Source organism: Mirounga leonina, unplaced genomic scaffold (genome assembly GCF_011800145.1).
Source record: "Mirounga leonina isolate KUSES-001 unplaced genomic scaffold, KU_Mleo_1.0 Mir_171, whole genome shotgun sequence".
NCBI classification, from domain to species: domain Eukaryota; kingdom Metazoa; phylum Chordata; class Mammalia; order Carnivora; family Phocidae; genus Mirounga; species Mirounga leonina.
The window spans coordinates 10,888,701-10,914,286 of record NW_023270436.1 but is presented as its reverse complement, the minus strand read 5'-3'; the positions used below and the strand labels follow the sequence as shown (position 1 = coordinate 10,914,286).

Sequence of the window (25,586 nt, the reverse complement as noted above, 5' to 3'; positions counted from 1 at the left end):
GTTACTTGCAGATCGGGAACAGGGTTGGGGAGGCGAGCACTGAAGGACTTGGGGTTTCTTTCTAAGCTGATGAAAATTTTCTACAGTCATGGTGATGATTCTCAACTCTGTGAATATGCTAGAAACTGTTGAATCATACACTCTAAATAGTTGGATTGCACGGTGTGTGAATTGTATCTCACTAAAGCTACAAAGAAGGAAGGAAAAGAGGGACGGAGGAAGGAACCTCTATACAGATGCACATAGCAGCTTTATTCATTTTAGCCGAAACCCAGAAACCACCCAAATGTCCTTCAACGGGCGAGTGGTTAAATGAGCCATGGTTCCTCCATGCCATGGAATACTATGAAGCAATAAAAAGGGACAAACTGTTGGTACACCTAGCAACCCATTTGTGAAATCTCTGGAGCATTATGCCGAGTGGGAAAAGCAAATCTCCAAAAGGTAGACACTGCGTGATTCCATTCCTATAACATTCTTAAAATGATAAGATTAGAGAGATGGGGAGCATTAATTGGGGGTCAGGCAGGCAGAGAGAAAGAGGGTGGTGGTGTGTGTGAAAAGAAAGCACAGGGGATCCCTGCAGTGTACGTTCTGTATCTTGACTGGTCACGAATCTACAAGTGGTAAAATTGCATAGAACTAAATACATACACTCAAATGCGTGCATGTAAAACTGGTGAGATCTGGGTAAGGTCAGTGATTGCATTAATGTCAATTTTCTGGTTGTGATGTCATACTATTACAAGATGTTACCACTGGGGGAGACTGGGTGAAGGCTATAGAGGATCTCCCTGATTACTCCTTACAACTGTCTGTGAGTCTATAATTATCTTAGAATAAAAAGTTTTTTAAAAAAACAAATATCCAAATCCATAAAGGATTACAAAAGGCCACACCCTACAGTAGTGAGTTGCCCGTCATCAGGGGCAAGCAAGTGAAGACTAAGGCAACTATCTGTTAAGGGTGCTATAAAAGGGATTTCTGTTGGAGTAAGAGGCCAGGCTCCCTCCCTTCAAGACAGTTGCACCCGAAATATTGTCAGCTTTAGTGTCCCTGGGGGGTCAGAGAATGGAGAATCCTCTGGCCTTTGGGTCAGCTGCAGGTGGTCTGAGCCTTTGGTCAGAAGGATATCAGCATTCAGCAGACACACAGTTAATAGGTGAGGAGGGGGTGGGAATGAGGAAGAGAAATTATCCCAACTTGTATATACTATATAAACAGTATATATACTTTATCACTTAAATGTAGGCTAACGGAACCCAGGGAAATGAAGAGACTGGCTCATACGTGTATTTGATCTCCTGGAATCTACTTTTATTTAGTAGGTTCGTGCATGAACCTGGTGCTGTAGGGAACATAGAAAAATATTAAGCGTCAGTTGTTTGCAGTGCAAGAAAACGGCAGTCCTGTGTCACTACCCCCTTCTCAGAGAGCTCAGAAACCAGCTCATAACTTCCTCAGGCTCCTGTCGATCTCTGTCCCTCCAGACACTGGGCCTGGCGGGCTGGGCACAAAGCCACGTTTCTCAGAGCATGCCCTTCGCCATTTAAGATCCCCAGGAGCACAGCCCCGAGGCATTTGATGGGGATGTGCGCTGGGTGAGACTCTCTACATTCGAGAGGCCCGCTTTGCAGAAAATCTGTTGCAGACCCTTTGCTTCCTCTTTTTTAATTATCCTGCTCTCTGCCCACCAGTATGTCCACCAGGGGATGGTCAGAGGCTGTCAAAGTTACTGCTGCTCAAACCAGGACAAAGCAGCACTTGCTCGGATGAGATACTTTGGTTACCCGACTTCTTTCTCGTGTTGTCCTTGTGCCGTGGCCATCAGAAGTCAGCTGTCTGCTTGGAAAGGAGCCAGTGTGATTTTCCAAGTGATCAGAACACCGGCCAGGGAGTCAGGAGACCTGAATTCTGGCCCAGCTCTGCCTTGAGCCCTTGAGGTCACCTTGGGCAGTGGCGTGACTTCTCAGAGTCTCCGTTTGTTGAATGAATCAGTGAAGGGGTCGGGCAAGGCCAGCCCGGGCCGACAGCTTCCTCCTTGCAAGCCGACACGAACCGGTTGGTCATGGCTGCCTAGAGTCCTGTGTTGGAGGATGGCGAAGCTGTCTGGGCTCCGCAGGAAATGGCATTGCAATTGATTAGTGATGTCTGCCGCGGACGCGGGAGCAGCCTCTTTGATAGGTAAGCAGCTGCAGGGATTCACCTAAGAATGTGGCATTAATCGCATATCGCTGGAGCTTTTATGTTTCCGTCTGCCACACTGGCTGCTAGAGGCGGGCCCAGATCGGGGCCCATGTGGAAGCCCGCGTCGTTTTCCTCTTTCAAAAAAGAGTAATAAATTCTGAGAGTCAAGAAGGGTTTTTTTCTCTTCTTGTTGTTTTCTTCCTTTGCAATTCCACAGATGTGGTCCTGAGTCGCAGCTGACATTTTCTTTCCCTCCGCACCTCGCCTGATTCCAGAGGAGGTGACAAAGGCCCAGACGGTGGGACGAGGCACCCTGGGGAGAGCGCGCAGGTCCCGGGGGTGGGGGAGAGGGGGGCATTGTGCGCCCTGATTCCTTCCCTGCAGCCTGCTCTAGCCTTGCTTTCACACCTCCTCTCTCCCCGTTCCATTCAGGGCCTTTTCAGTTACAAGGTCTCCGTGCTTTGTCTGGGCTTGCCGGGAGAGCGGCAGTCAGTGGGCTCTTTGTTGCAGCTGATAATTGTGCTCTGTGTCTCCAGCATCCTGGGTGCTGAAAGGCAGTAGGAGCCCCAGGATATCTTGGGAGGCTTCTGAGCAGGAGCAGCTTCTGCCTGCTCACGTGACTCGGAGCCTTCCATGGAAAAGGGAGGTCTCGACACACTGCTTTTTAGTTAAGAAATAACTCGCCGGTTTAGCAAATATTTACTGAGCATCTCTAATGAGCCAGGGACTGTGCCGGGTGCTGGGTTACAGAAACAAACGTGAACTCCAGGAGGGAAAGGGACTGTCTTCGTTTAGGGGGAAGTCGATGCTTGACGCACCACTAAAAACGAGGTCTTCCACGCCACTGGTATGGTGGCGTCCTAGGACTCCGGGTCTATCTCTAGAGAAGGGTGAGGTTAACAGCGGTGTGTGGTTTGCTGTGAGGACAAGGTCAAGGGTCTTGGGAAGGCACCTGGCCTTTCTCTGGCCCAGACACAGTGGTTCTGTGTGGTGCCGAGGGCTCCCAGAGCACCCGAGTCCGCCGGCTGAGAGCCATGGCCTTGCCACCTAGTGTGGAGCTCTTGCCTTCCTGGTCCCCCCCAAGGCCACTCTGAAGTGAGGGGGCTGGTCTCTGAAAGGGTTTTCTACCTAAAGGAACGGTCCATAAAATCACAGGCCGCGGCAGTATTTTCTTAACACTGTCTCATTTCTTGAGCAATGTTCAAAGAGCCCTTTTGAAGAAAAATAAAATTCCTGGGGCCCTTCCCCCCACAGGGGTGATGGGCATGTTTTTATCATTATGTTACTTAACCACGTACAAACGTACCACGGAGAATAAACTGACAACTTACGCTTATGGTTCTCTTAGGACTATAAAACCAAAACATGTTTTCAAATTAAATACAAACAAAATTTAAAATCAATAAAATTCAAATTAACAACATTATTTTAGTGTGATGGATGATGTTGTTTTGTGGGAGCTAAAGTCAGAATGGGGGTTTTGATATTAGAAAGATGTAGCCCGGGGTCCAGATCTATAATCTGCTTTGGTGCCTTGAGGTCAGCAAATACTAATGCAAAGAATGCCTGTGTATATAAGTAAATGCATGCAGAACAGGAATACTGACTCGAAGGTTCTACTTGCCAGTTCAGCAGAATCAGACCTCTGGCATATGTAAACTCAACCAGTCATCGAACACCCCTCTTAGCGCAGTGTTGCTTAGCGGTTCTGCAAAGCCGTCCTGATCACTTAAAAATAAAAGTTAGCATCGTAGTGTTATTGAAATTATCAATGAGTGGATAACCAATTACTTTCAAAATTGAGAACAGGAGAGCGTTTCATTGTTCACTCTGGCTAATCAATCTCTTGTTGCAAATTGGAACATGGGCAGACAGGTTCCACACGATACAGAGTCCACCATCATCCTGAGACAGGTCCTGGCTCCTCCATCCCAGGTCTTTGGAAATCACTGTGCCCACACCGCTGGGTGCCACGTCTCTTTAAGCACCGTTCTAATATGCATATATGTATATTAACAGATTGTCTGAATACAAACCAAACTTTTTTTTTTTTTTAAAGATTTTTATTTATTTGACAGAGAGAGACACAGCGAGAGAGGGAACACAAGCAGGGGGAGTGGAGAGGGAGAAGCAGGCCTCCCGCCGAGCAGGGAGCCCAATGCGGGGCTCGATCTCAGGACCCTGAGATCATGACCTGAGCCAAAGGCAGACGCTTAACGACTGAGCCACCCAGGCGCCCCTAAACCAAACATTTTTAAATTAGCCTGCAAAGTCGCTAAGCCTCCCCACAGCCCTGCCTGTATCGTCACATACGTATACACGCACATATGCCCAAATCTATCAGAGAGGCAGCAGACCTTATTTTGAGCAACTCTGTTCTATTAAGTAGGCTCTGACAAGAGCACAAATTTTCGGTCCACAATCCTTGTTGGGTCCACTTAGACCTCTAGATCTTTTTCTCTGCCGAGCCTGCTTGTGGTTGAAATACCTACCACCAGTTTTCATGCAGTTTACACTGTTGAAGTTGACCTTTTTGCTGCTTGGTTACCAAGGTTAAATGAAGCTTTTGGAGTTCTTTAGCATGTCCTGCCAGTCTGAATTTGCTGGGGAAACAATGCGGGCGGAGGCCCTTTAAGGTGATCATAGAAGTCAAGTCAAGAAGAGGCTGCTCAGTGAAGGGGCTGTTACAGCTGGAGGCTTTGTGCTAAGTCTAACACCAGCTGTTAGCTTAATGATTTAGAGCATCAGCATTGTAGTCTGTGGGAGTGACTCTCTCTAGAATTGTGTAGTGTTCAACCTGTGCCACTGAACACGGCAGCCCTGGTTGTCTGTCAGATCCAGATCAGTGTTCAAGTTTTGGCTCCTCCATTACTGGCTATCAGACTTGGATGAGTCACTCAAGTACCCTGAATCTCACTATCTGCATCTGTAAGATGGGGACCATAGTATATACGTGTCAGGGTCATTGGAAAGATTGAGATAATGAAAATAATGCAGTGAGCCCAGTACCTGGTTCCCGAACTGTGCACCGAGGCACCTTGAGGGTGCCCCCCATGAACTCACAGGTGCACTGTGGGCTATTTCAGATTTTTGGGACGAATATAGGGACAGCTATCAGAGATGGTACCAGCTAATACTGCTGTCGCCGTAAGGTTAGACTGTGGAGTTGTCACAACCAGACTGCTAGGTATGCCTTTTGACCTAGAAATGCCATGCTAAGAGAACTGAGAGGCCAAGAGCACTCTGCAGGAACCAAGAGAGTTTGGGGACCTGTGGCCTAGCATTCGGTGCAAACCAGCACTGCGTATGCAGCGGAGGTTATTTTGTTAAAACCAGAACGGCTGTGCGGGCCTCAGGGCCTCAAGATTCCATTTTGTTTCGGCTCTTCCTGCATTTCACTGTGGGGCCCGGGATTGGTATCCAGGGTTAGTAGGCTGTTCCTCTTGCCTCCCCCCACCTTCTTCACCTCTGCTTGCTCGTAAAATGCAATTCAGAACATTGATTTCCCAGCTCCGATTTTGGAAAAACCCCAGGCTGCCCGCAGTCATCTCAAAGGGGTGTCGCGAAGCGTCCAAAACATAAAAGTCTTAGAAGAAAATTAATTCACTTGCATGTCCATGCCTCGCAGTGTTCCTGGCAAGGTCCAGTGGCCGCGGTCTAGACCCAGGAGTCGGGAGTGGGGGGCGGGGGGAGGAGGACGGAGAGGGCGGAAGTGGCTCCTCCCAGGCAGGGGGCAGACCCTGGCTGCGCAGCCTGATTTCTGCAGAGGATGCCCCTGGCCTTGACTGCCCTAAGTCTTTGAAGTATACACGGCCTCCAGCTGAGAAATGCCCCTGAGCTCTCAGTAGCATCCTGTGTGCTCGGGCTGCCGCATCTGGAGAAGCAGGCTCGCCCCGCAAACCTTTGCACCAGGGCGAACCACAGAGCACATATGCCCACCCAGGGCCCAGGGGTTTTCTGTGGCGGTAGGTTGGGTTCGTTTTAATTTCCCTCCTCCTTCCAGCCCCCTCTGGCCAGCAGGTGAATTAGGGTGCTCTTTAGCCTGCAGGTATTAAGTTAGACGTTGTAAGAATGCCAACATGGAGCCATCTTTGACTGGCAGAAAGAACGCTTTTACTTCGTTCAGCCTCATAGTAATTATTCACCCATTATTGGACCCTACCACACAACACGCGCATGCTCCCTCGTGCTCTCTCTCTCTCTCTCTATATATATATGTATATGTATGTATATACACATGTGGCTTATTTCATTTATGTATGGTTTAAGCATACATATGGTTTTTCTGTATTAAAAAGTTATTAAAGTTTACTTACACAGTTGACACAGGAATGTGTTGTCCTTGTTGAGAGACCCTTTCATCGACGGCCACCCCTGGTCAGGGCCACCCTCCTCCCCAAAGACATTCCTGTTACCCATTTGAGAATTCTCCTTCCAGAGCCTTCCTCTGCATTTCACACATCAGTGAACCTGTGGTCAACATAGGCAATTGAGTCATGTGCATTTAGACAAAAATGGTGCCATGTTTTACGTATCACTAGGCTTTTTTTCCCCTTGTCTGAAAGGTATCTTGGTGATCTTTCCGGTTTAGTACATATAGCTCTACTGGGCTCTTCTTAATGCCCCACGTTATCTCTTCCCTCCAAGGGAATGTTGCAGCCCATTTTACAGATGAGGAAAATGGAGTGCAGAGCAGGGAAAAAGTCACACAGCGGGCAAATGGCAAGGCTGCTTCTGACCCGCAGCCCAGGCTGGATTTTCTCTCGCCAGCCGGCCTTCCCCCATTCCCAAAGCCCCAGCAGCCTGCCGTGTCCTTCTTTTCAAACTCATGTGTCGCTCCTTCTAACCCAACCAGAGCTGAGGGATGGGGCTTTCTGGCAGACCCACCATTCGGGTTAATGGAGAGTTACCATCGATACCATGGATGGCCAATTTCCAAGGAATTAGAATAGAATAAAATATACTTAACATTGGAACTCGGTGGAGTGTAATTGAATCTTTGACGATCCAGAAGGCGATTCAGGGCCTGCAGGGCCTCGGGTCATCATTACGATTATCAGTCATCACTGTGTGCGCTGGGCAGGAGCCTCAGTTAATGGGGCTTCCTGGCTGTGGGCCTAAATGGCTCTCATTGTGCACGGTGTCCCCTGTGACGGGCCTTGTCCTCTGGCCAGAAGAGCAGGCTTGGGGAAGGGAACAGCTCTCGCCCGGGAGCAGAAAGCCTGGGACCATCTGTGGGTGGGTGGCTGTCCCTCGTGAGCCTCTGTGACGCACTTTCAGCCAGAGCCTGGGCTCCGTGGTCAGACAGCACCAGCTTTGAGTGCCAGCCCGGATCTTCCTTCGTCAGAGGGAGCAGGTGCACAGTATCTTCCCTTCTCAGGAAGAGGGTGCCCTGATTGCCAAAGGGACTTCCGGGTCTCAGCACCTTATCTAGGAATCTGTAAAGTTGCCTTGTATTTGTTTTTCTCGATTTGCAAGTAGATTCCTCATCTACTTCCAGAAGGATCGAGACCTCAATTCAATCAGTGCAGAAATTTCAGAAAGATGTCAGTTGGAAGAAAATTATATTATGACTCCCAGACTGAGGAGTACTTCAGTAAAGGGGCACTAAACTTAAGTCGGAGCTCCCTAGCAACCAGAGCAGGAAGGGGAAAAAGCAGGAGTGCCTGCTAATTCTCAGTCTACCACCCAGCCCCCTAAAGAGATAGGGTTCCCACAGTCTGGCAGGCTGAATTTAAGCCTCTGGTTCTCAAGCTTCAGATAGCATACTCTGGCTGCATTCTACAGCCTAAAACCACAAGATTAACAGGGAGCATCCTCCTGCAGCATGCAGGAGAAGAAAAAAAAAAAAAACATATCTTTTTAAGTTTTTGCACAGATATGGCCTGGTCGTGCATTAGAATGCAAAGTTTACATGAAATGTTAGAAGAAGCACAGGATGACCACGAGGTACACTCACTGAGTCTTTAGAAGTGGGTGTTTATTCTCATCTGCCGTGTGGGGTAAGGTGCGCTGCTGGGAAGTTTCGAGAAATTTTGACTTGAGTACAAAGTGGAGAGAAGGATGCGGCCGTGGGGTTGGGCGGGGGGGAAGATGATGCCGGCTTGGGCGAAGGGGAAGGTGCCAGCCGGCAGTGCCAGGCCCCGCTCCATGCACAAGCCCATGCTACAAGGGTGTAGCGTGTTCCTCGAGAACTTTCTGCAACAACGGAACTATGCCCAGGGTGGTAGCCACTGAGCTCTCGAAATGCAGTCTGCCCGACAGAGGGACCAAATTTCGGTTTTATGTAATTTAACCTTAAATAGCCAAATAAGCATCTTTCCTTTTCATTTTAAATAGTCGCACGTGGCAGCGGCCGCCATGTTGGGCAGCCCAGTAGGAAAATGGTCCTGTCCTTCCATCCAGTCACTCCGTTTCTAGATTTTCATCCTCAAGAAATAATTGGAAATTTCAACAAACTTTCCACATGTAGGGGATTGTCCACGAAGGGTCGCTTATGACAGCAAAAAATTGGAAACACTGTTAAAAACCAACAGAGAGGGACACGAAGGGGAAGGTGCCAAGTTCAGTAAATTATGGGTGGACTACCAGAAAGACACCAACAGTGCTTAGAAAGAACGTCACTGAGGGCGGAGTTGCTTTTGATCCAGCAATTCAGGGAAGGAAGAGTCGAAATAGTCTAGCATATGACTTCAGAGTAAACACGTAGAAAAACAAAAGACTAGAAGGAAATGCACCAGAGTAACAGTCCATTGTTGGTGAGCTCACTGGTACTTATTATTTCCTCCTTTGCATTACTGTGCATCTGGCCTGTTGTCTACACTGAGAACGGAGATTGCTGTGGATTCAGAAGGAAAAGTATTTCTCCAAAGTAAGACAGCTACCCATTGCTCTACCAGAGGTGCCAGGGAAGGAGGGCGTGGAGGGGGCTTCATGAAATATTCGGGGTCTGACTCAAGGCCCAGCTCACCTCCCGAGCGGCTCAGCATTCTCTTCCCTCATCTCCTGTTCAGGATGGACCCCGAAGCCAGCCCCTCTGAAAATCTGATTGCACTAAACAAAGCCAGGACGGTATGGCTCTCGTGGTGGTTTCGCCCAGCACTTGCTGGGACCTCGAAACTCTTTCGTAGACAGAAGTCCTTTGAATCTTTCTGCTCTTAGCAAGTCGAAGTTTTATTCTTTTAAAATTCTTCCTATTCAAAAGAAGAACCTCGTTGTGCAGAGACTCTGGGAAATGGAGCAGAGGCAGGTGCACGATGCCCCATGTCCCCACGACGCGCCACCGTGCCCGTGATGGGCGCCTCCCCACATCCTCTTCTCAGCTGTCTATGCAGACAGGCCGGTATGAATATCACCATTTCACAGATGAAGAGACAGCGGGTCAGAGAGGTTAAGTGCCTCGCCTGAGGTCTCGTAGCTGGTTAAGTGGCAGAACCGAGACCTGAGCCTGAGTTCCAGTCTGTGTTCTCTCCCTGGCTCCGTAGGTGAGGTTGGACGTAACCCCCAGATAGGCTTCTCACCTATTCATGGGATGCTGAGAGCCTCTTGTCCTTCCGAGTGTAACACTTAAAAGCCTTCTATAATGGCTCAGCTCACAGAGTAAGTTACACCGGGCTGATCCTTTCTTTATGGGAGTTTACAATTTAAAGTAGGCATGGGCGCCACAGACGGGGTTATTCAGGATGTGCATTGTCACACACAAACGGAATAAGCTAAGTGTTTACCCGACACATGGACGGACGAATAAAGGCTTTCTGCAGGGAAATGAGTGCGAAGAAAGAGAGAGGCATGTGGAAGAGGTTTTAATCCTGGCAGCATGATTGCACTTCCCTGGGACAATTCTACTCTGCCTACCTTGAATTTAAATAAAGTCCCTTTAACGGCTTGTTCGCAAAAGAGCTTTTTTTCCACCCCTGCCTGAGCCATCACCTCAGCTTCTCTTAATGTAGCCAAGCTCAACCCAGAACAGTTTAGAAAAGAAAAATCGGTGAGTTTTTAAGGGCCTCTAAACCTCCTGGAGTACAGTATGTGCCCTGGAATTTTCGGAGGCATACCGCATCCTCAAGTAAATGGATGTCACAACCCCTCTCTCCCCTCCCGCCTGGACAGCCCCAGCCCTGCTTGGTGTTCTCAGACCATGCCTTGACAAGCCGGAAGAGAGCCCAGGCAAGCGCCGAGACCCTGGCGACGGGGAAGGAAGTTTCAGATCTGCCTGCCTCTGAGCCCCTCTGAGCCCCTCCAATCCTGGGAAACACAGAGAAGTGCTGACCACACACTCCATACTCCCTGGGGTTTATTTGTGCTTTTCTAAACAAGTTGTGCTAATGTTGACTTCCCCATGGGAGAAACAGCCCAAGTTTTAGGGAAAGTGTTGGCTTGATGAATAAAAACAGAAAAACAGCGCAGGGGCCGGGCCAGGGATGGGTGCCATGTATCCTGGGCAGGAGTCCATGGTTCTCTCTCTCCAGCTGGGGCTCACGGGGCAGCCTCCCCGGAGTGGTGGACAGACTCACCCCCCTGGGTGTTTCTGCTCCGTGACTCCCATCAGCATGTCCAGCTGCATTTCGCACTGTGCAGCATCCCTTCGCGGTAGGAGGGAGCAGGGGAGGGGGGTGGATTTCGGAAGTCCTGCGGGACCGCCCGTATGGGGAACGGAACGGGAGCAGTCGTCCACATCCAGCAGGTTTGGTGGATTGTTTTAACCCGTCCCCGCACCGCGGCCGGAGCTTAGCTGCAGCATCCCCGAGTGCTGCCCGCCACGCCGGCGTGGGGGAGAGAGTGGCGTGCGGCGCATCCCCACTCACGAAGAGCCACTCATTTGTATCTCATTTTCAAGTTATTATCGAGCTGCCGGTTGTGAGGCTGTTAGGACAGCAACTGTCGGCCAGGTGCAAGCACCTGCCATCACCTCCCATTGGCTGAAGACACCTATGGCAGCGCCTGAATCCTCTTCAGGCCCTCCCACCCCTGCCAGAGTGGGAGCCACGGGAGGCAAAGCAAACGCAGGAGCTGAGGACGGGGAGAACACCCCGGCCACTCCAGGCCCCCGGCTCAGCCCGGCTCAGCCCCCGGCGGGCCCCGGGATCATTAGCATCGTTCTGACTCCTCCTGGAGAACGCCACCGTAAAAGACTCAGATTGTGTCTCATGCTTTATTTAATTTATTTTATTTTGGGCAGCGAAAGGGGGCGGGGGGATGAGAGAGGATCCATCCAAACAACCATTTAGGCTTGTCAGAGTTCATTTATTCAATTAGTGAGGTTAGCACTCCCGGGCTCCCAGCTGCCAGGCAGCAGAGCCAGGGTGGATGCAGCCTGGGAGCAGGAGCTGGGGAGGGCGGTGCCCATCGGAGAACGGGGTGCTCTGATCAATTACGGGTCTTCCCCCCCCCCCCGCCCCCGCCCTGCTTGACTGAAGTGCAGAGGGATGCCTGTGATTTCCCTCCTTCCTTGAAGAGCCTTCTCTCTCCATAATATAAATTGCTCCACGTGTGTGTCTTTGCAAGCACTGTGCATCCAGGCAGGGGAATAAATATGCTTTGTATTCACTGCGTTTTACCTAAGCAGTTTAAAATTCATTCTTTTCTTTTCTTCTCTCTCTCTCTCTCTCTCTTTTTTTAAGTATATATATATATATATATATATAAAAGCAACACCAGAAAGCAGATGTTTTGTGATCAGGAAGCAAGCACACTTCTGCCTTAAATTGAGGACCTGTGGGGGTCGTCTCAAATGCATAGAGACTGCAAGAGAAAGTAATCTTTGTGTACCAGACAAGTGAGACTGTGTGTCATCCTTACTTCCTATGCAAAGAATTCCCAAGTCAACACAGACTTCACGATGGGGTCTCTCACTTCGGGGTTGCCGAATCCTGCAATCAGACGTGGGGCTAAAATGACTTCAGTGTTCCAGATGCGTACCCACCACGTTCCTACTGGTTTTCCTTGCCCTTTGGTGCCAGGGAGCCAAAATGAGCCACATTCTTGGGCTATATCTATTTACCTACAGCATTGGTGTTCAATCCAGGGCACTTCTGCCTGTCGGGGGACATATGGCAATGTCTGGAGTTAGTTTTTGGTTGTCACAACATGGAGGGTGCTGCTGGCGTCTGGTGGGTAGGGGCAGGGCTGCTGGTCAGCATCCTAGACGGCACAGAACAGCCCTCACCATGGGGAATCACACCCCCCCTGCACCCCTCAGGTGTCAGCAGTGCTGAGGCTGGAGAACCCTAGACTGTGGGGAGAGGGACCTGTTTGCAGAGCAAACAGCAGAGGAGCTGAGAGGGCCCCAGTGTTTCTAAATGGGGTGCTCTGGCATGGGGGGGCACTGTCCTGTGCCTGTGGGGTATTTCACATGTGTGGCCACCACCCAGGAAATGCTAGTCATGCTCCCCATCATTGTGACAACCAGAAACAGCTCCTACACATTCCCAAAGGCCCTCTGGGTGCCCATGCCCCTGAAGAACCACTGCCTTTAATGTTTGCCTTTAGTAATGACCGTGTGCTCAGTGCCAAGCTAAGGTCTCAAGCATCCCTTCTGTTCCTCATCCCAGGAGATGTGTGTGTACCGCCAGGTCGGACGTAGGGAAGGGAGATGACGCTGAGAGAGGTGCCGTCCCTTGCCGGCAGCCAAGAAGCAGGGGGAGGCGGGATGGAAGCCCAGACCTGTCAGAGGCCAAAGTCTTAACCCCTCTGTTCATCCCTGAGCCTCTCAGAGCCTCAGTTCGCTCATCTGCTAAATGGGGGGGAAAACAATACCCATCCTTGCACCTCAGCTCATGTTTTTCTTGAGACTTTTCAGAGAGAAGGCACATAAAGTGGCTTTGAAAAAATACAGAGCACAACTGTGAGGAAATTGCAGTAATTATTGTAGCTGCCAGGAGGCTAAAACCACGTGAACAGTGAACAGCATTCCTCATGAACCAGCACCATCCGCTGAGTCAGTGGCTGCTGGATTCTGCACTTAGAAGATCAGGTTTAAAGCCAGACTAGGTTTGGGCCGAAATGTACGTAGTAGTCGCAAAGCAATGTCAAATACCCTTTGAGTGATGTGACTAGTTGGCTTCTTGTTAGGCGTTACGTCATCAAGCAGATGGGTTATATAACAGCACTCCAAAGGGAATGTCTTGAAAGCTTTGGGTCTTACAAAAAGCATCCCGGGTGTCGTGGCAAATGCCCCTGACTCAGAATCTCACTAAAGCAACCCCAGCTTGGTGGCGGATGACAGGGTGTTGGGCAGCAAGTCAAGGGAACCAGCCCCCAGGTCATATCCAGTTCACCTTGGGGGGCTTTCAGAAAGTCAGAAAGACTGGACCAAACCCCAGCCAATTAAATCAGAACCTCTGGGTGCATTTGTTTAAACCCCCTCCCACCCCACACTGGTCCAGATCTGCAGCCAGGGGTGAGAATGGCTTGCCTAGATTAGAGGTTGGCAACCTTTTTCCGTAAAGGGCCAGAATAGGAAACATTTTCAGCTTTGTGGTCAGAGGGTCTCTGTCTCTGTGACTCCAACCACCCTGCCCTTGGCGTTGGAAAGCAGCTAGAGACAATAAGTAAACAAGGGGGCAGGGCTGGTCCAATAAATCTTTATTGTGGACACTGAAGTTGGAATGTCACATCAATTTCTTATGCCATGAAATATTATCCTTTTGATTTTTTTCTCGCCAACCATTTAAAAAATGGAAAAAAAACCCACAAAACATTCTGAGTGCATAGGCTGTCCAAAAACTGGTGACGGGTCTAGAGGAACACTGAACTCTCTTCCAATGCAGATTTTCTAGAAGTCTCTAAGGAAACAGGCTTTCCTCTCCAAATCATACCGATTCACCCGGCCAGACACCTCTGTCCTTGGACATGGTGGTGGGCCTCCCTGCCCATATTATTAGCGTCATCTCCAGCCACAATGGCCTCCCAGCCCACTCAGTGCCTTTGACTTTGCTCTTCCCTGTGCTTGGAACCCTCTGTTCCAGATAAACACACGCCCTGCCCCTTCACAGTGGTCACGATCCACCCAGATGTCACCTCCCCCAAGATGTCTTCCTTGACCACCCTACGTATGCTGCGAAAGTTGAATGGTAAAATTCTGCTGACCTGTCGTCAGACCGAGCTGTTTCCACGGGACCCCCAAAAAAGTCCAGTCCTCATCCCCATTTTACAGATAAGGACATGGACTCAGCATCGACACATCACTTGCCCAAGGTCAGGCAGCTCCCAGATGGTCACACAAACCCTTAGAAACGTTGGCCCTTTCATCCTAGAGTTTCCTTGGGCAAAACCAAGCAGGAGGCTTGGTAGCTTGGTTTTCCTTCTTTGGGCCCCAGGCCTTGTCCCTCTCTGCCTTGGGCTGGCTGTGTGGGCTGGTCAGTCACTCTAGCCTGTTAGCTTGCAATGTGCCATTGGAACTTCCTGCAGCAGAGCAGACGGACTGCGTGGGAGGGACCGTTTCTTTCCCAATGTGGGATAAGCTCCTTCTTTTCTGTTGCTTCTCCTGATGGCTGAGCTGGTTAATCTCAGCAGAGACCTTGACCCCCGTCTGGCTCACCATCAAAGGGGGCTCCGTCTGCACTGGACAGTAACCCCTGGCCTGCTGTCCTGCCGGGACCAGCCTCCCGCAGCTTAGGCCCAGACTGTCCAGACCTACAGTCTGTCACCACCTTGCCATTGGCACGGTCACTTTGGCAGCCACAGGCCCCTTCTTGAAAACTCTGGGAAGAATGTTCTTAGGGAAGATGGTCTACCTTTTGCCTTTCCTGTTCCTCAAAAGCATATGTCTCTGTCTCTCCTTTTACCCTTTTCAAAAAGATGTTTAGGCTCTCTGTTTCTTTCAGGGCACCGCAAGGACCCCACATTACACCTGACTCCCTGTCCCGGGAGGAAGAGGGCGGTTTGGTATCACCGCACATCCACCCAGGGAGCATAGGCCGAGGCTCAGAGCTGAGTCGTGAACCCATGTCTCCGGAGTCTTTGTGGCGGCTCCAGAACCTCCCCAGTGGGGGAGCTGGGGCTTTCTGCAGGGACTGGCCCAGCCACACGTGCACAGTAGCGAAGCAGGTGCCTTTGCTTAGACTGTGGGTGGCGTGGGGACCGACGGAAGTCCTAGGAGTAAATTGTCCCCAAGCCCCCGCCCCCCCACCCCCAGGAGCCAGCCCTGGTCTTGCTGCAGTCCCCCCGGCCTTACAGCCATCCCAGCACCCACGTCTCCCGCTGCCTCGAGCTGTCATTTGAAACTCACCAGGCTCCAGTGCCTTCTCTCTTCCTTCTGGTGCCAAGCAGGTTTTGTCTGGCGACGCTTTTTAGCATGACCTTAGAGCTCCTTTAAAATAAAACGTGCCCGTTCCTTATATCTGAGGGAGAGTGTTGCCAGGACGCGGAATTGGGGTGAATCAGGATGAGGCTTTGCTGATCGTGGACCCCTTCCCAGAGCCCCCGTGGCCGTGCCCAGGCCGCTCAGGCTGGTTCACACGCGGGTCAGTGACTCGCTTAATGTGGCAGAGCCCCAAGAGCCAGGTCTCTGCTGTCCCTAAAGGACTGGTTAAAACAGAGAGAACCATGCCCTGCTAGAGGCAGCTGTGAATCTGTCCGCTCCAGAAGGAACGCGGTCTTTCCGTCTTTTCACCTCGAGCGGGAGACCCCAGTACCCAGCTGCCTCCTGTACCACTGCCATTCACTGTCTCATCCACGCAGCTTCTGCAGACAGGTCCGTGCCCTGCTGCCCGGAGAACAGAAGCCCCCAGGACTCTGCCCGACCAGCAGGGCCCCGGGCTGGGGTGGGGACTCAGGGGTGAAAATTCCAGTCCGAGAGGGCTGGGCTTCGGCAGTCCGGGGTGCTGGTCAGGTGCACAGTCAGCAACGTGCAGGTGGGCTCGCCCCCTGGGGGCGGAGTGTGGGTGCACACCAACGGTGCGGCTGGCTTCCTAAGGAGCTGCTCCCTGCCTCTGGGTATGTCAAGAGTTGGTGGCGCCAGGCAGTAACCAGTGGCTTGTAGGACGAAGGGTTCCCTCCAGTCTGTGGGAGCCACCTCCTCTCCGGGTCAGGGAGACAGGAGGTCACAGGGCCAGGGCAGTGGCTCCATTTCTCCTCCACACCCTGTCCTGTTCCCAGCTTCCCCTCTTCCTCCATGCTGGGAGCCCCTGCAGGAGGGAGGAAGCCAGTCAGAGGCTTTGACGAGCGGCTGCTTTAAGGAAAGACACTCCGGGCTCTGGATATAAAAGGAAGTAAGCGGTGGCCAGAGGAAGACACAGTCTGGAATAGATGTCCCTATGGTTTTTCTAATGCGCTTGTCGGTTTCCCCCTCCGACGAAGGCAGATAGGTAAGGCATTCCCACCTGGGTCCTGGTAGAAAATGTTCTCCCTCTTCCATCTCTCCAACTGGGGGCCTTCTCTGGCTACGGAAACTTAGATTATTTTTTGGAGGTAGGGACATCAAGCCGCACGCCACTGTCCTCCTTCCCTTCCCATGACAGATCGTTAAATTATTCCAGGGGAGCCGGAGCTCTGAGGCTAAATTACTGCAACGGCCGTATCATGGCAACTGAACCTGTCTCCCGTTCTAGCACTTTCTTCCGCAGCTGCAGCCACCGAGAAACTTGGTCGAGAAAAGTCATTATCAGGCCTGGGCAGAGAATCCAAGACACTAAGTGTCCCGGAACCCGCCTGTCTCTGCGGACCCACAGGGCAGCGCCCCCCGCCCCCCGTTGGGGCAAGCTTTGCACGCGTAATGAAGCCAATTAGGGACATGGGGGCGCTTAGTATGTGACGTAGGAGCTTTTGTTGACAGGCAGAGAAGGCCCCTCTCTTTCTGTGGCCCTGATTTTTACCCTGGGCCCTGGCAGAGCCGATGTGCATGTGGGGAGGTGGCCCATGAACAGGTGATGTCAGAGAGTGATGCTCGTGGTGCCGACTTGTCATGGCGCGATGGGCTCTGCGGTACCTGGCCGTTCGGGGCAGATGGTCAGGGAAGGCTTCCTAAAAGGGACGACTCTGATCTGAGACTGAGCTGTTGAGCAGACTGTGCGGGGACTGAGGCAGGCGGAGCTCCAGGCGCCCCAGCTGCCCAGGCCCTGAAGCTCATCGAAAGAGGACCCTCGTCAGGACGAGGCTCGCAGAGTAAGGGCCTTCGTATCTGCCATGGTGCCAAATGGAAGCAGAATTCATGCCACTGCTTTAAATACTTGGGTGAATGGGTGCCTGATAGCTGCGGGCAGGGCTGTGGAGCCCACAGGGGACCAGTGGAGGATGGGAGAGGCGGCACCCCGGACGCCCAGAGACCAACGGCAGAAATCTGTCGCCACCGGGGGGTCAGATGTAGCAAATAAAAATACGAAATGCCAGTTTAATGTGAATTTCAGATTTTAAAAATGCTGTAACTACAGTGGGGTGAGGAGATTTGGTTTGGGTTTTGTTGTTTTATAGTGTAAGTATGTTACATGTGATATTTGGGACATAGTCATCCGAAACAGTTACTTGTTCTTGGTCTGAAAATCTTATTTTAACTGAGTGTCCTGTGTTTCATCTGGCAGCCCCCAGCCCTGGGGGCCAGAGTGACAAGGCGGGGAGCCAGAGAGCAGTCGAGAACGGAGGAGGGGCTGCCTAGGGGAACCGGTGTCGCGGCGTGCAGAGCTGCTGTTGGAGAGGGGGCCCCAAAGGAGAAGGACGCTGGGAAGAAGTACCCCAACCCCTCTCTGCTCACAGGGGAGTCGGGGTGATGCCTTGTGGGGTGTGGGGTTTTTCCCCACAAGGGGAACCTTGTTTCAAGTGAAATCGTCCCCCAGAATCCCAGCTTGCAAACCACACTTCCCTGTTTCCAGCTGGGGAGGGTGAGACAGACAGAGCATCCCTGTGGCCACAAGGACAGCCCACTGGGGGAGAGGGGCATTGGTCTGTGGGCTCTTCCGGTCCCACCTCTGCAGCTTGGCTTTTTGAAGGTAGGCAGGGCGGGCGCCTTCCCCTTTCCTCATCTGTAAGATGGGTTTCTGGTCTTGGCCCAGAAGCCCCGCCGCCACTGGCTGGGAGGGCAGGAGAAAACACAGTTAGCTTTACCTACCTCACATGATTTCCCCCATTCATTCTGTCATTCACTCCTTCATTGGTTCATTTTGCTTCTTAGTGAGTGCTCACTAGAGGCCCAGCTCCATGTGAAATGCCTCAGACATACTATCTCATTGAATCCTTACCACCACTCAACAGAGCAATTATCCCCATTTTACAGACGAGCAAGCAGAGGCAGAGAGTAGAGGAGCCAGCTTGACCCCCAGCCTGTGCAATTCAGCCCTCCACCCCGTCTGTGCTTCTGGATTCCTGACAGCTCCCAGCTTGAAGGGGGGCCACTCAAACAGGGGGCACAAACTCATCCTTGCTGTTGGAAGCACAGCTCCCTGCCAGGGGGTCGGAAACATCACATCTGATGCAGACAGAATTTCTGTTTTACTGGGGGCCTGAGTGCAACCAGATAAACCGAGTCTGGTTTAAATTACCTCCCACTCTGCCCCACAAGAGCCGAAAACCTTTGATTGTTTTTCTCCGCCTACACTTCCCCAGCCCAGCCCATGCCCACCCCAAGACCCAGGTCACTGCCTACCTGCTGCCTCAGAAAAAGCTGTAGCCACACTTCCTCATCATCCAATGGACTGAGGAGGGGAGGCGAGGACGGGGAGGCACAGCCCAGATTCGCACAGACAGCCCCTCCCCTGAGTGCTGCGAGGGAGCAGGAATAAAGCACGTGGGGGGCTTTGTATGTCGCCAGAGACACGTTAACTTACCTCTCCCTCCTCATGAACTTCGCAAATGATGCTCCTTAACTGGGTCCTGAGATGATCAGTGGTTGCTGCAGAGGGGGCCTCCTTCCCTCTGGCTTCTGGTTCTCCTCTCCCTGCACATGTGCCTACGGCTCTTTGGTCGTCCCACACCCCAACTCTTGTCTGGCCCTAAAAGGGTATCGTGTCAGGGGAGAGCCTCCCCACCCCACACACTCGGATGCTTGGCGGCATGACCCGTGTTCACATACGTGAACCTGCCCTCCAGAGCCCATGGCTCTGTCCCCAACTCCAGGCTGGGCATGGCCCCGGTTAGACCCCTGTGACTCTCAGCTTCTGGTGACCACCCGACTCCCAACCTCCCCTTCCCCTTCTGTGATTGAATGGACTTCTGCATTGGTTTGCTTGGCCCGAACAAATGAGCCCGCTCACAAATCCGTTTCTTCCTCTCCCTGCATTTCAAAACTCGCCAGCCACCCTGATCCTGGGGTGTTTTATTGTTGTTTCCTTTCCCAGACTTTTAAAAATAATATTTGTCCCAGCCAGGGTGAGTGCCTCTCCTCCCCCTCCGTGCTGGCAGGCTCAGGGGCATGAATCACTGTCCTCACTCCCTGTCTCCTGCCGTGCCCCCAGGATGGCCTCCAGCACCTTGCATCGATTGGCCGGCGCTGTGGATTTGCCTCTTGGGCCTTCTTGCAGAGCTGCCTTGCCGTAATCCCCTGCGGCTGTCGGCCTGGCTTTCTCGGAAGATCAGGTGCTGAGGTGACTCAGTTATCGGAGGCACACCCCAGTCCGAACCGCAGTGGACCAGAGAAGTGGTCACCTCCCAGCGTGGACTTGTCCATCTGGGGCCTCATGGGGAGACACGGTGACCACATTCTCTGCCTCTTCCCAGAGCAGGTGGATGCTTGGAACTCTCAGGGAGGTGGTAGAGGGCGTCCATAGCAGGTTTTCTAATGTGCTGGTCGTCTGGAGTGTTCCTCCTAATGGCAGGTGTCAGAAGCCTCTAGAATGCCGAGCTCTTTAGAAGCTGCCCTCTGTATCTGTCATCATCTTTTCGGCCTCTTTTGTGCTTCCTCCATCATTTGCCTGACATGGCTTCCCGGTGGCTGGCGGGCTTCAGCTAGACCTGGAGGACTTAGCTCCAGGGCAGAAGTGGGCTACTCTGCCCAGAAGGGCAAAGTGTGGCAAAGCCGGAAGTCAGGGAGCTCCACAGACGAGGGCACCGGCTCTCAGACAGCTGTCCCCTCACTGTGTCACATGCGCCCTGGGAGCTCTGGCCCCTGAACATAGAGCATCCGGCATGGTGTCAGAACATGATACGCATCAGCCAGCGCTGGTCCGCTCCCCACTCTGGCCGTTGGGCCTGGCGTCGAAGATCTGGGTGACCAGAGACAGGAAAGTGAGGAATAGATGACCTTTACAGGTCTGTCTACTTGCTTCTCTGCTGAGCAGGTCTCTAGGCAGGGGGGCCGGACACTCACCGCCAGCAATGAGGGCTCCCCAGTAGATGCCTTTGACCATCAGTCCTCTCTGAAAATGTCGATCACTCAGTGGACGTCTTTCTAAAATACACAGTGCCTTTCCCTACCTGGACGCGGGACGCTGCGCCCAGCTGCCACGCGGGTGCGATCAGAGCCGTCCCGGCGTGCCCACTGTTTGCTCCTGCAGCTAACATTCCCAGGCTGCTGTGTTGTGCCACTTCGTTTAAATATCATATTTTGGTTTGGGGGGGCCTAATTCGGGGGTTGGCAAAATAAGGTTCAAGTGGTGCCAGCTCCCCCCTTTTTTTGTAAATAAAGTTTTATTGGCACACAGCCGCATCCATTCATTTACATATTGCCTGTGGCTGCTCTCACGCTAGAGTTGAGTCGTTGCAAAGCCAAAAATATTTGCTGTGTGACCCTCTGCAGAGGAAGCGTGCCCGCCCCTGGCCTAACCCATGGCTGTCAGTTATCACTTGTTGAGGCCTGTTAGGCACCTGCCACTATTAACCCCTTTGCCCTCCCCAGCTGCTCTGGGATGCGAAATTAGATAAACAAGTTTGTAAAGTAAAAGATAGATTTCGGTGGGCAGGGGCCAGGGTCAAGGGCTTTCCCATAGGTGACAGGCGGTAGCGTAAGGTGTGGGTGTTGTGGCGTCGTCGTCGGATGGCGGGCTCTTACCTTCCTCCCGGGTTCTCTGGGTTCTAGATGAGCGAGAGCATCTCCTGTGCAGGCAGCAGGAGCTTCGTGGCATCGACAGCACACAGCGTGCTTCGCTCTGAGCCCCTGGCTCCCCGAGTCTCTGTCTTGGGCCCCTAAGTAGTGGCTTCGGTTCCCATCCCGTGTATGCTCCCAAGACGGAACTGAATGGGTTCACTGAACCCCTGCAGGGGCTCCTGCCACCGTCCCACCGCGTTCTGGAGATGCTGTCGGGACATCACGTAGGCGTGTGTGGATGCTGCTCCCCCAGTGGGGTCAGAAGAGATGCCCGGGGGTCAAGAACGGGGCGTATGCGTTGGTGTACCCCAACAGCTGCAGCTGCTAGGTTGTCAGGCTTCAGTCTCCCCAGATGCCTTACTCTTGATGAGTAAGTGGGGGGGGGTGTCAGTGCCTGAGGGCTGCTGTTGGGCACTCTTGACGGGGGGACCGTCCCTGGCAGTTTTCTAACCCCCCAGTGACTATGTGTCCGACCCGCCAAGCTCGGCCGAAGTTCTCCGCGTATTTGTGGGGTCCTCTCTTCTCTTCCCTTCGTGTTCTTCTCCTCGTGCACCTGCCATGCACATTGCCCAGTTAGGAGCACCTAGAGCCTGCTCTTAGCTGGAGGGGTTAGAACAGTCCAAGACGCGTGTGGGGGTAAGCCGCCTCCAGGCTGATGAGAACCAACCAGACATAATGGGAATTCGGGATATGAGGCCGTCCTTAAGGTTCTGAGCACTGCGGTAGATCCCGAAGAGATACAATTGCCAGGGCCCTTTCTGAGTGTGGTGGAGACGTGGCAGGGGCGGGGGTGGGCACTGAGTGCGGGCAGCAGGTGTTCAGAAGTTGAGTGGCCACCCTTAATTCAGCCTTCTCGGGAGGCCTGGCCATGACCTGGCAGCAGGTGGCATGAGGGGGTGTGGGCCAGTGGTAAGGGGAGCCCCCTGCTCAGCACCCCCCAGGCCCTCCCTGATCCAGGGAGTCCTGCTGCCCGCCCTGTTTTGCACGGGAGGTCACCCCGGCTTCTCCTTGCCTCACTCAGACCCCAGGGACAGACAGTTTAATCCAGTGTCAGAGGCTTCTGAGTTTGGTGATGGCTTGGGACCCGGGGGTTCATCCCTCAGTGGTCCTCGCCGGGGCAGCAGCAGATTTGGGCAGAGCGAAAGGTGTGGAGGGGTCCGTGGGTTTCAACCCAGCAGGTGGCTTCCCGAGTTTCTCCACCCACTTTGATATTTCCTGGGGTTACCGTGGAGATAGCGGACTTGGCAGAGGTGATAACAGTGAGCGAGAGATGAGGCAGATCCATTTTTTAACCAGATTTAAGCCAACAAGAAAGAGGCTGGGTTTTCTTTTTTTCCTTTTTAATATTTTTTCCTCCTCCTCACCAACATTGCCTGTTCTGAGGATAATGACACCAAAGGGTGTTAAATTGGTTCTGAATGTCCACCTCTGGCTGGCCACATTCTTGTAACGATTTCATTAGCCTGAATTATCCACTTTATTTTCTTGTAATGGGATTAGCTGTACTTGAGGCAGCTGAAGACCAGAGGGGGAGAAAGTGGGGGAGAGCGTCTGCTGTGGATTTCATTAACTCACCCCGGCAGAGGCGTGGAACTGACCAGAATGTGCGCCCCAGGCCAGGGGTGGTGTCTTGATCCTCTCCTTCTGAAAGGAGGAAGGAACACAAGCTGTTTGAATGGGCTAGCTCGGCCCGAGGGAAAACAGGGGTGCCTGGGTCTGGCTGAAGGATGCCTCCCCGGGGACAGTTTCTTCCAATTATCTTATAAAACTGGTAGGTCATGTGGGTAAGATGGAGAACTGCTGCTTTTTTTCAGGGCACCAAGAGTCACAAGATCACATCTGGCGCTCTCAGCTCGTGGCTGAAAGCCCCTGGGGTCCACCAGGAGGGGCCTGCCTGGCCCAGCCTTCTCCTTCTCCGCTTCGACCTGAAACCCCATAAGGGCTTGGAAGCTGTCCCTTCCTTGGCACCAGCGCAGATCCTTTTAATGGTTGAGAGCATCCTTGTCTAGAGCTTCCATTTCTTCATTCCCGTCATATGCCAGGAACCCTGGATCCAGCAGCCTTGTAGGGTGGGGTGATCATTTTTCAGGTGACAGAGCTGAGCCTTAGAAAGGTGACGTCATGTGTAGAGCTGGGATCTGAACCCACGTCTGACTCCACACTTCCATTCTTTCAGTGATGCTGGGACTTGGCCCCTCACATTCAAAACTAGACCCCTGCAGCAGCTCCCCACTTTCAGAGCCCCTTGCGAGTTAGAGGCTTCACCTCACTGTGTGCGCTTCGGACTTCCCTGATGACCACCTGCCTTTCCATCTCCCAAATTGTATTCCGCAACTGTGTCCTGAGAGATGCTAATAGGTTTTCTTGTTTGGGGGTAGGAGGGGTTCGGTGGCCAGATGAGTTTGAGAAATACCATGTCTTCTCTGTCACTCTTCCAGATCCACCTTCCATGCACCTAAGACCTTAAAAGCACTGACAAGGTCTGCAGCAGAGAAGCTTGCTGAACTCTGTTTAACCAGCTAGCTCTCAAATTTATTTAATTCCAGAAGCCTTTTTATACAAAAATACCTATTAACATCTTTCAGGACAAACTTGAAAACTACTGTTTTTAAAGGGTTACCTTTGACCTTAAAACTACTTTTATGGCATTTTCTGCCTAAGGACTATATTCAGGTTCAGCAGACAGTATTCAACCTTCAGTCGCTTCTTGAATCCTTCAGCCATGCACAGATGGACCCCCACTAGTTAAGGGCACAGGCTTTACAATTTCCTTAGGCCTAGGGTTGGGTCCTGGCTCTACCATTTAATACAGCCTTGTGAGTTTTCTGTTAAGTCCCTTAAGCAGCCTGAGCCTTAACCCCTGCCTCACAGGATTGCTGAGGATGGCATGAAGTTGTACGTGGGATATACTTACATTCAATGCCCGGCCCATTGTGTGCCTTCAAAGGATGTGACTCCAAAACAGACCTGTGACAGTCAGTTGGGGGAGCAGGAGAAAAACCTTAGAATTTCTGTTTCTGTTTCTGTTGGTTTTTTTTTTTTTTTTTTTAAGATTTTATTTATTTATTTGAGAGAGAGAGACAGCACATGAGAGTGGGGAGGGTCAGAGGGAGAAGCAGACTCCCTGCCGAGCAGGGAGCCCGATGTGGGACTCGATCCCGGGACTCCAGGATCGTGACCTGAGCCGAAGGCAGACGCTTAACGCCTGAGCCACTCAGGCGCCCACGATGACGGTTTTATTCCCCACTTTACGGACAAGGATCTGGGTCTTATTTATTTATTTTTTTTAAAGATTTTATTTATTTATTTGAGAGAGAGGGAGAGAGAGAGAGAGAGAACATGAGCAGGGGGAGTGGGAGAGGGAGAAGCAGACCCCCCCGCTGAGCAGGGAGCCCGATGCGGGACTCGATCCCGGGACTCCGGGATCATGACCTGAGCCGAAGGCAGTCACTTAACCGACTGAGCCACCCAGGCGGCCCTGATCTCTTAAGAGATCCAGATTTTATTTTATTTTATTTTTATTTTTATTTTTTTAAAAGATTTTATTTATTTATTTGAGAGAGAGAATGAGAGAGAGAGAGCACATGAGAGCGGGGAGGGTCAGAGGACGAAGCAGACCCCCCGCCGAGCAGGGAGCCCGATGCGGGACTCGATCCCGGGACTCCAGGATCGTGACCTGAGCCGAAGGCAGTCGCTTAACCGACTGAGCCACCCAGGCGCCCCTAGACAAGATAATTCTTTTTTTTTTTTTTTAAAGATTTTATTTATTTATTTGAGAGAGAGGATGAGAGGAGAGAGAGAACACATGAGAGGGGATAGGGTCAGAGGACGAAGCAGACCCCCCGCCGAGCAGGGAGCCCGATGCGGGACTCGATCCCGGGACTCCAGGATCGTGACCTGAGCCGAAGGCAGTCGCTTAACGACTGAGCCACCCAGGCGCCCACGATGACGGTTTTATTCCCCACTTTACGGACAAGGATCTGGGTCTTATTTATTTATTTTTTTTAAAGATTTTATTTATTTATTTGAGAGAGAGAGAGAGAAAGAACATGAGCAGGGGGAGTGGGAGAGGGAGAAGCAGACTCCCCGCCGAGCAGGGAGCCCGATGCGGGACTCGATCCCGGGACTCCAGGATCATGACCTGAGCCGAAGGCAGTCGCTTAACCGACTGAGCCACCCAGGCGGCCCTGATCTCTTAAGAGATCCAGATTTTATTTTATTTTATTTTTATTTTTATTTTTTTAAAAGATTTTATTTATTTATTTGAGAGAGAGAATGAGAGAGAGAGAGCACATGAGAGCGGGGAGGGTCAGAAGGAGAAGCAGACTCCCCGCCGAGCAGGGAGCCCGATGTGGGGCTTGATCCCGGGACTCCAGGATCATGACCTGAGCCGAAGGCAGTCGCTTAACCAACTGAGCCACCCAGGCGCCCCTGTTTCTGTTTCTGTTTT

At 52.0% G+C, this 25,586-nt stretch overlaps 1 protein-coding gene across 3 annotated transcripts in view; it reads left to right on the top strand.

Moving 5' to 3' along the window:
• The window catches only part of RBM19 (RNA binding motif protein 19), a 134,308-nt gene that overhangs the window by 52,839 nt on the left and 55,883 nt on the right, over positions 1-25,586 (top strand). The window contains exon 22 of one of the 3 annotated variants that reach the window (XM_035017062.1): positions 1,698-2,512. The exons of the other annotated variants lie outside the window; for them this stretch is intronic. Within the exon in view, the coding sequence (XP_034872953.1) occupies positions 1,698-1,776 (79 nt within the window). The 3' untranslated portion in view covers positions 1,777-2,512. Of the gene's footprint in view, positions 1-1,697; positions 2,513-25,586 lie in introns of those variants that run through there. 3 annotated transcript variants of the gene reach the window in all.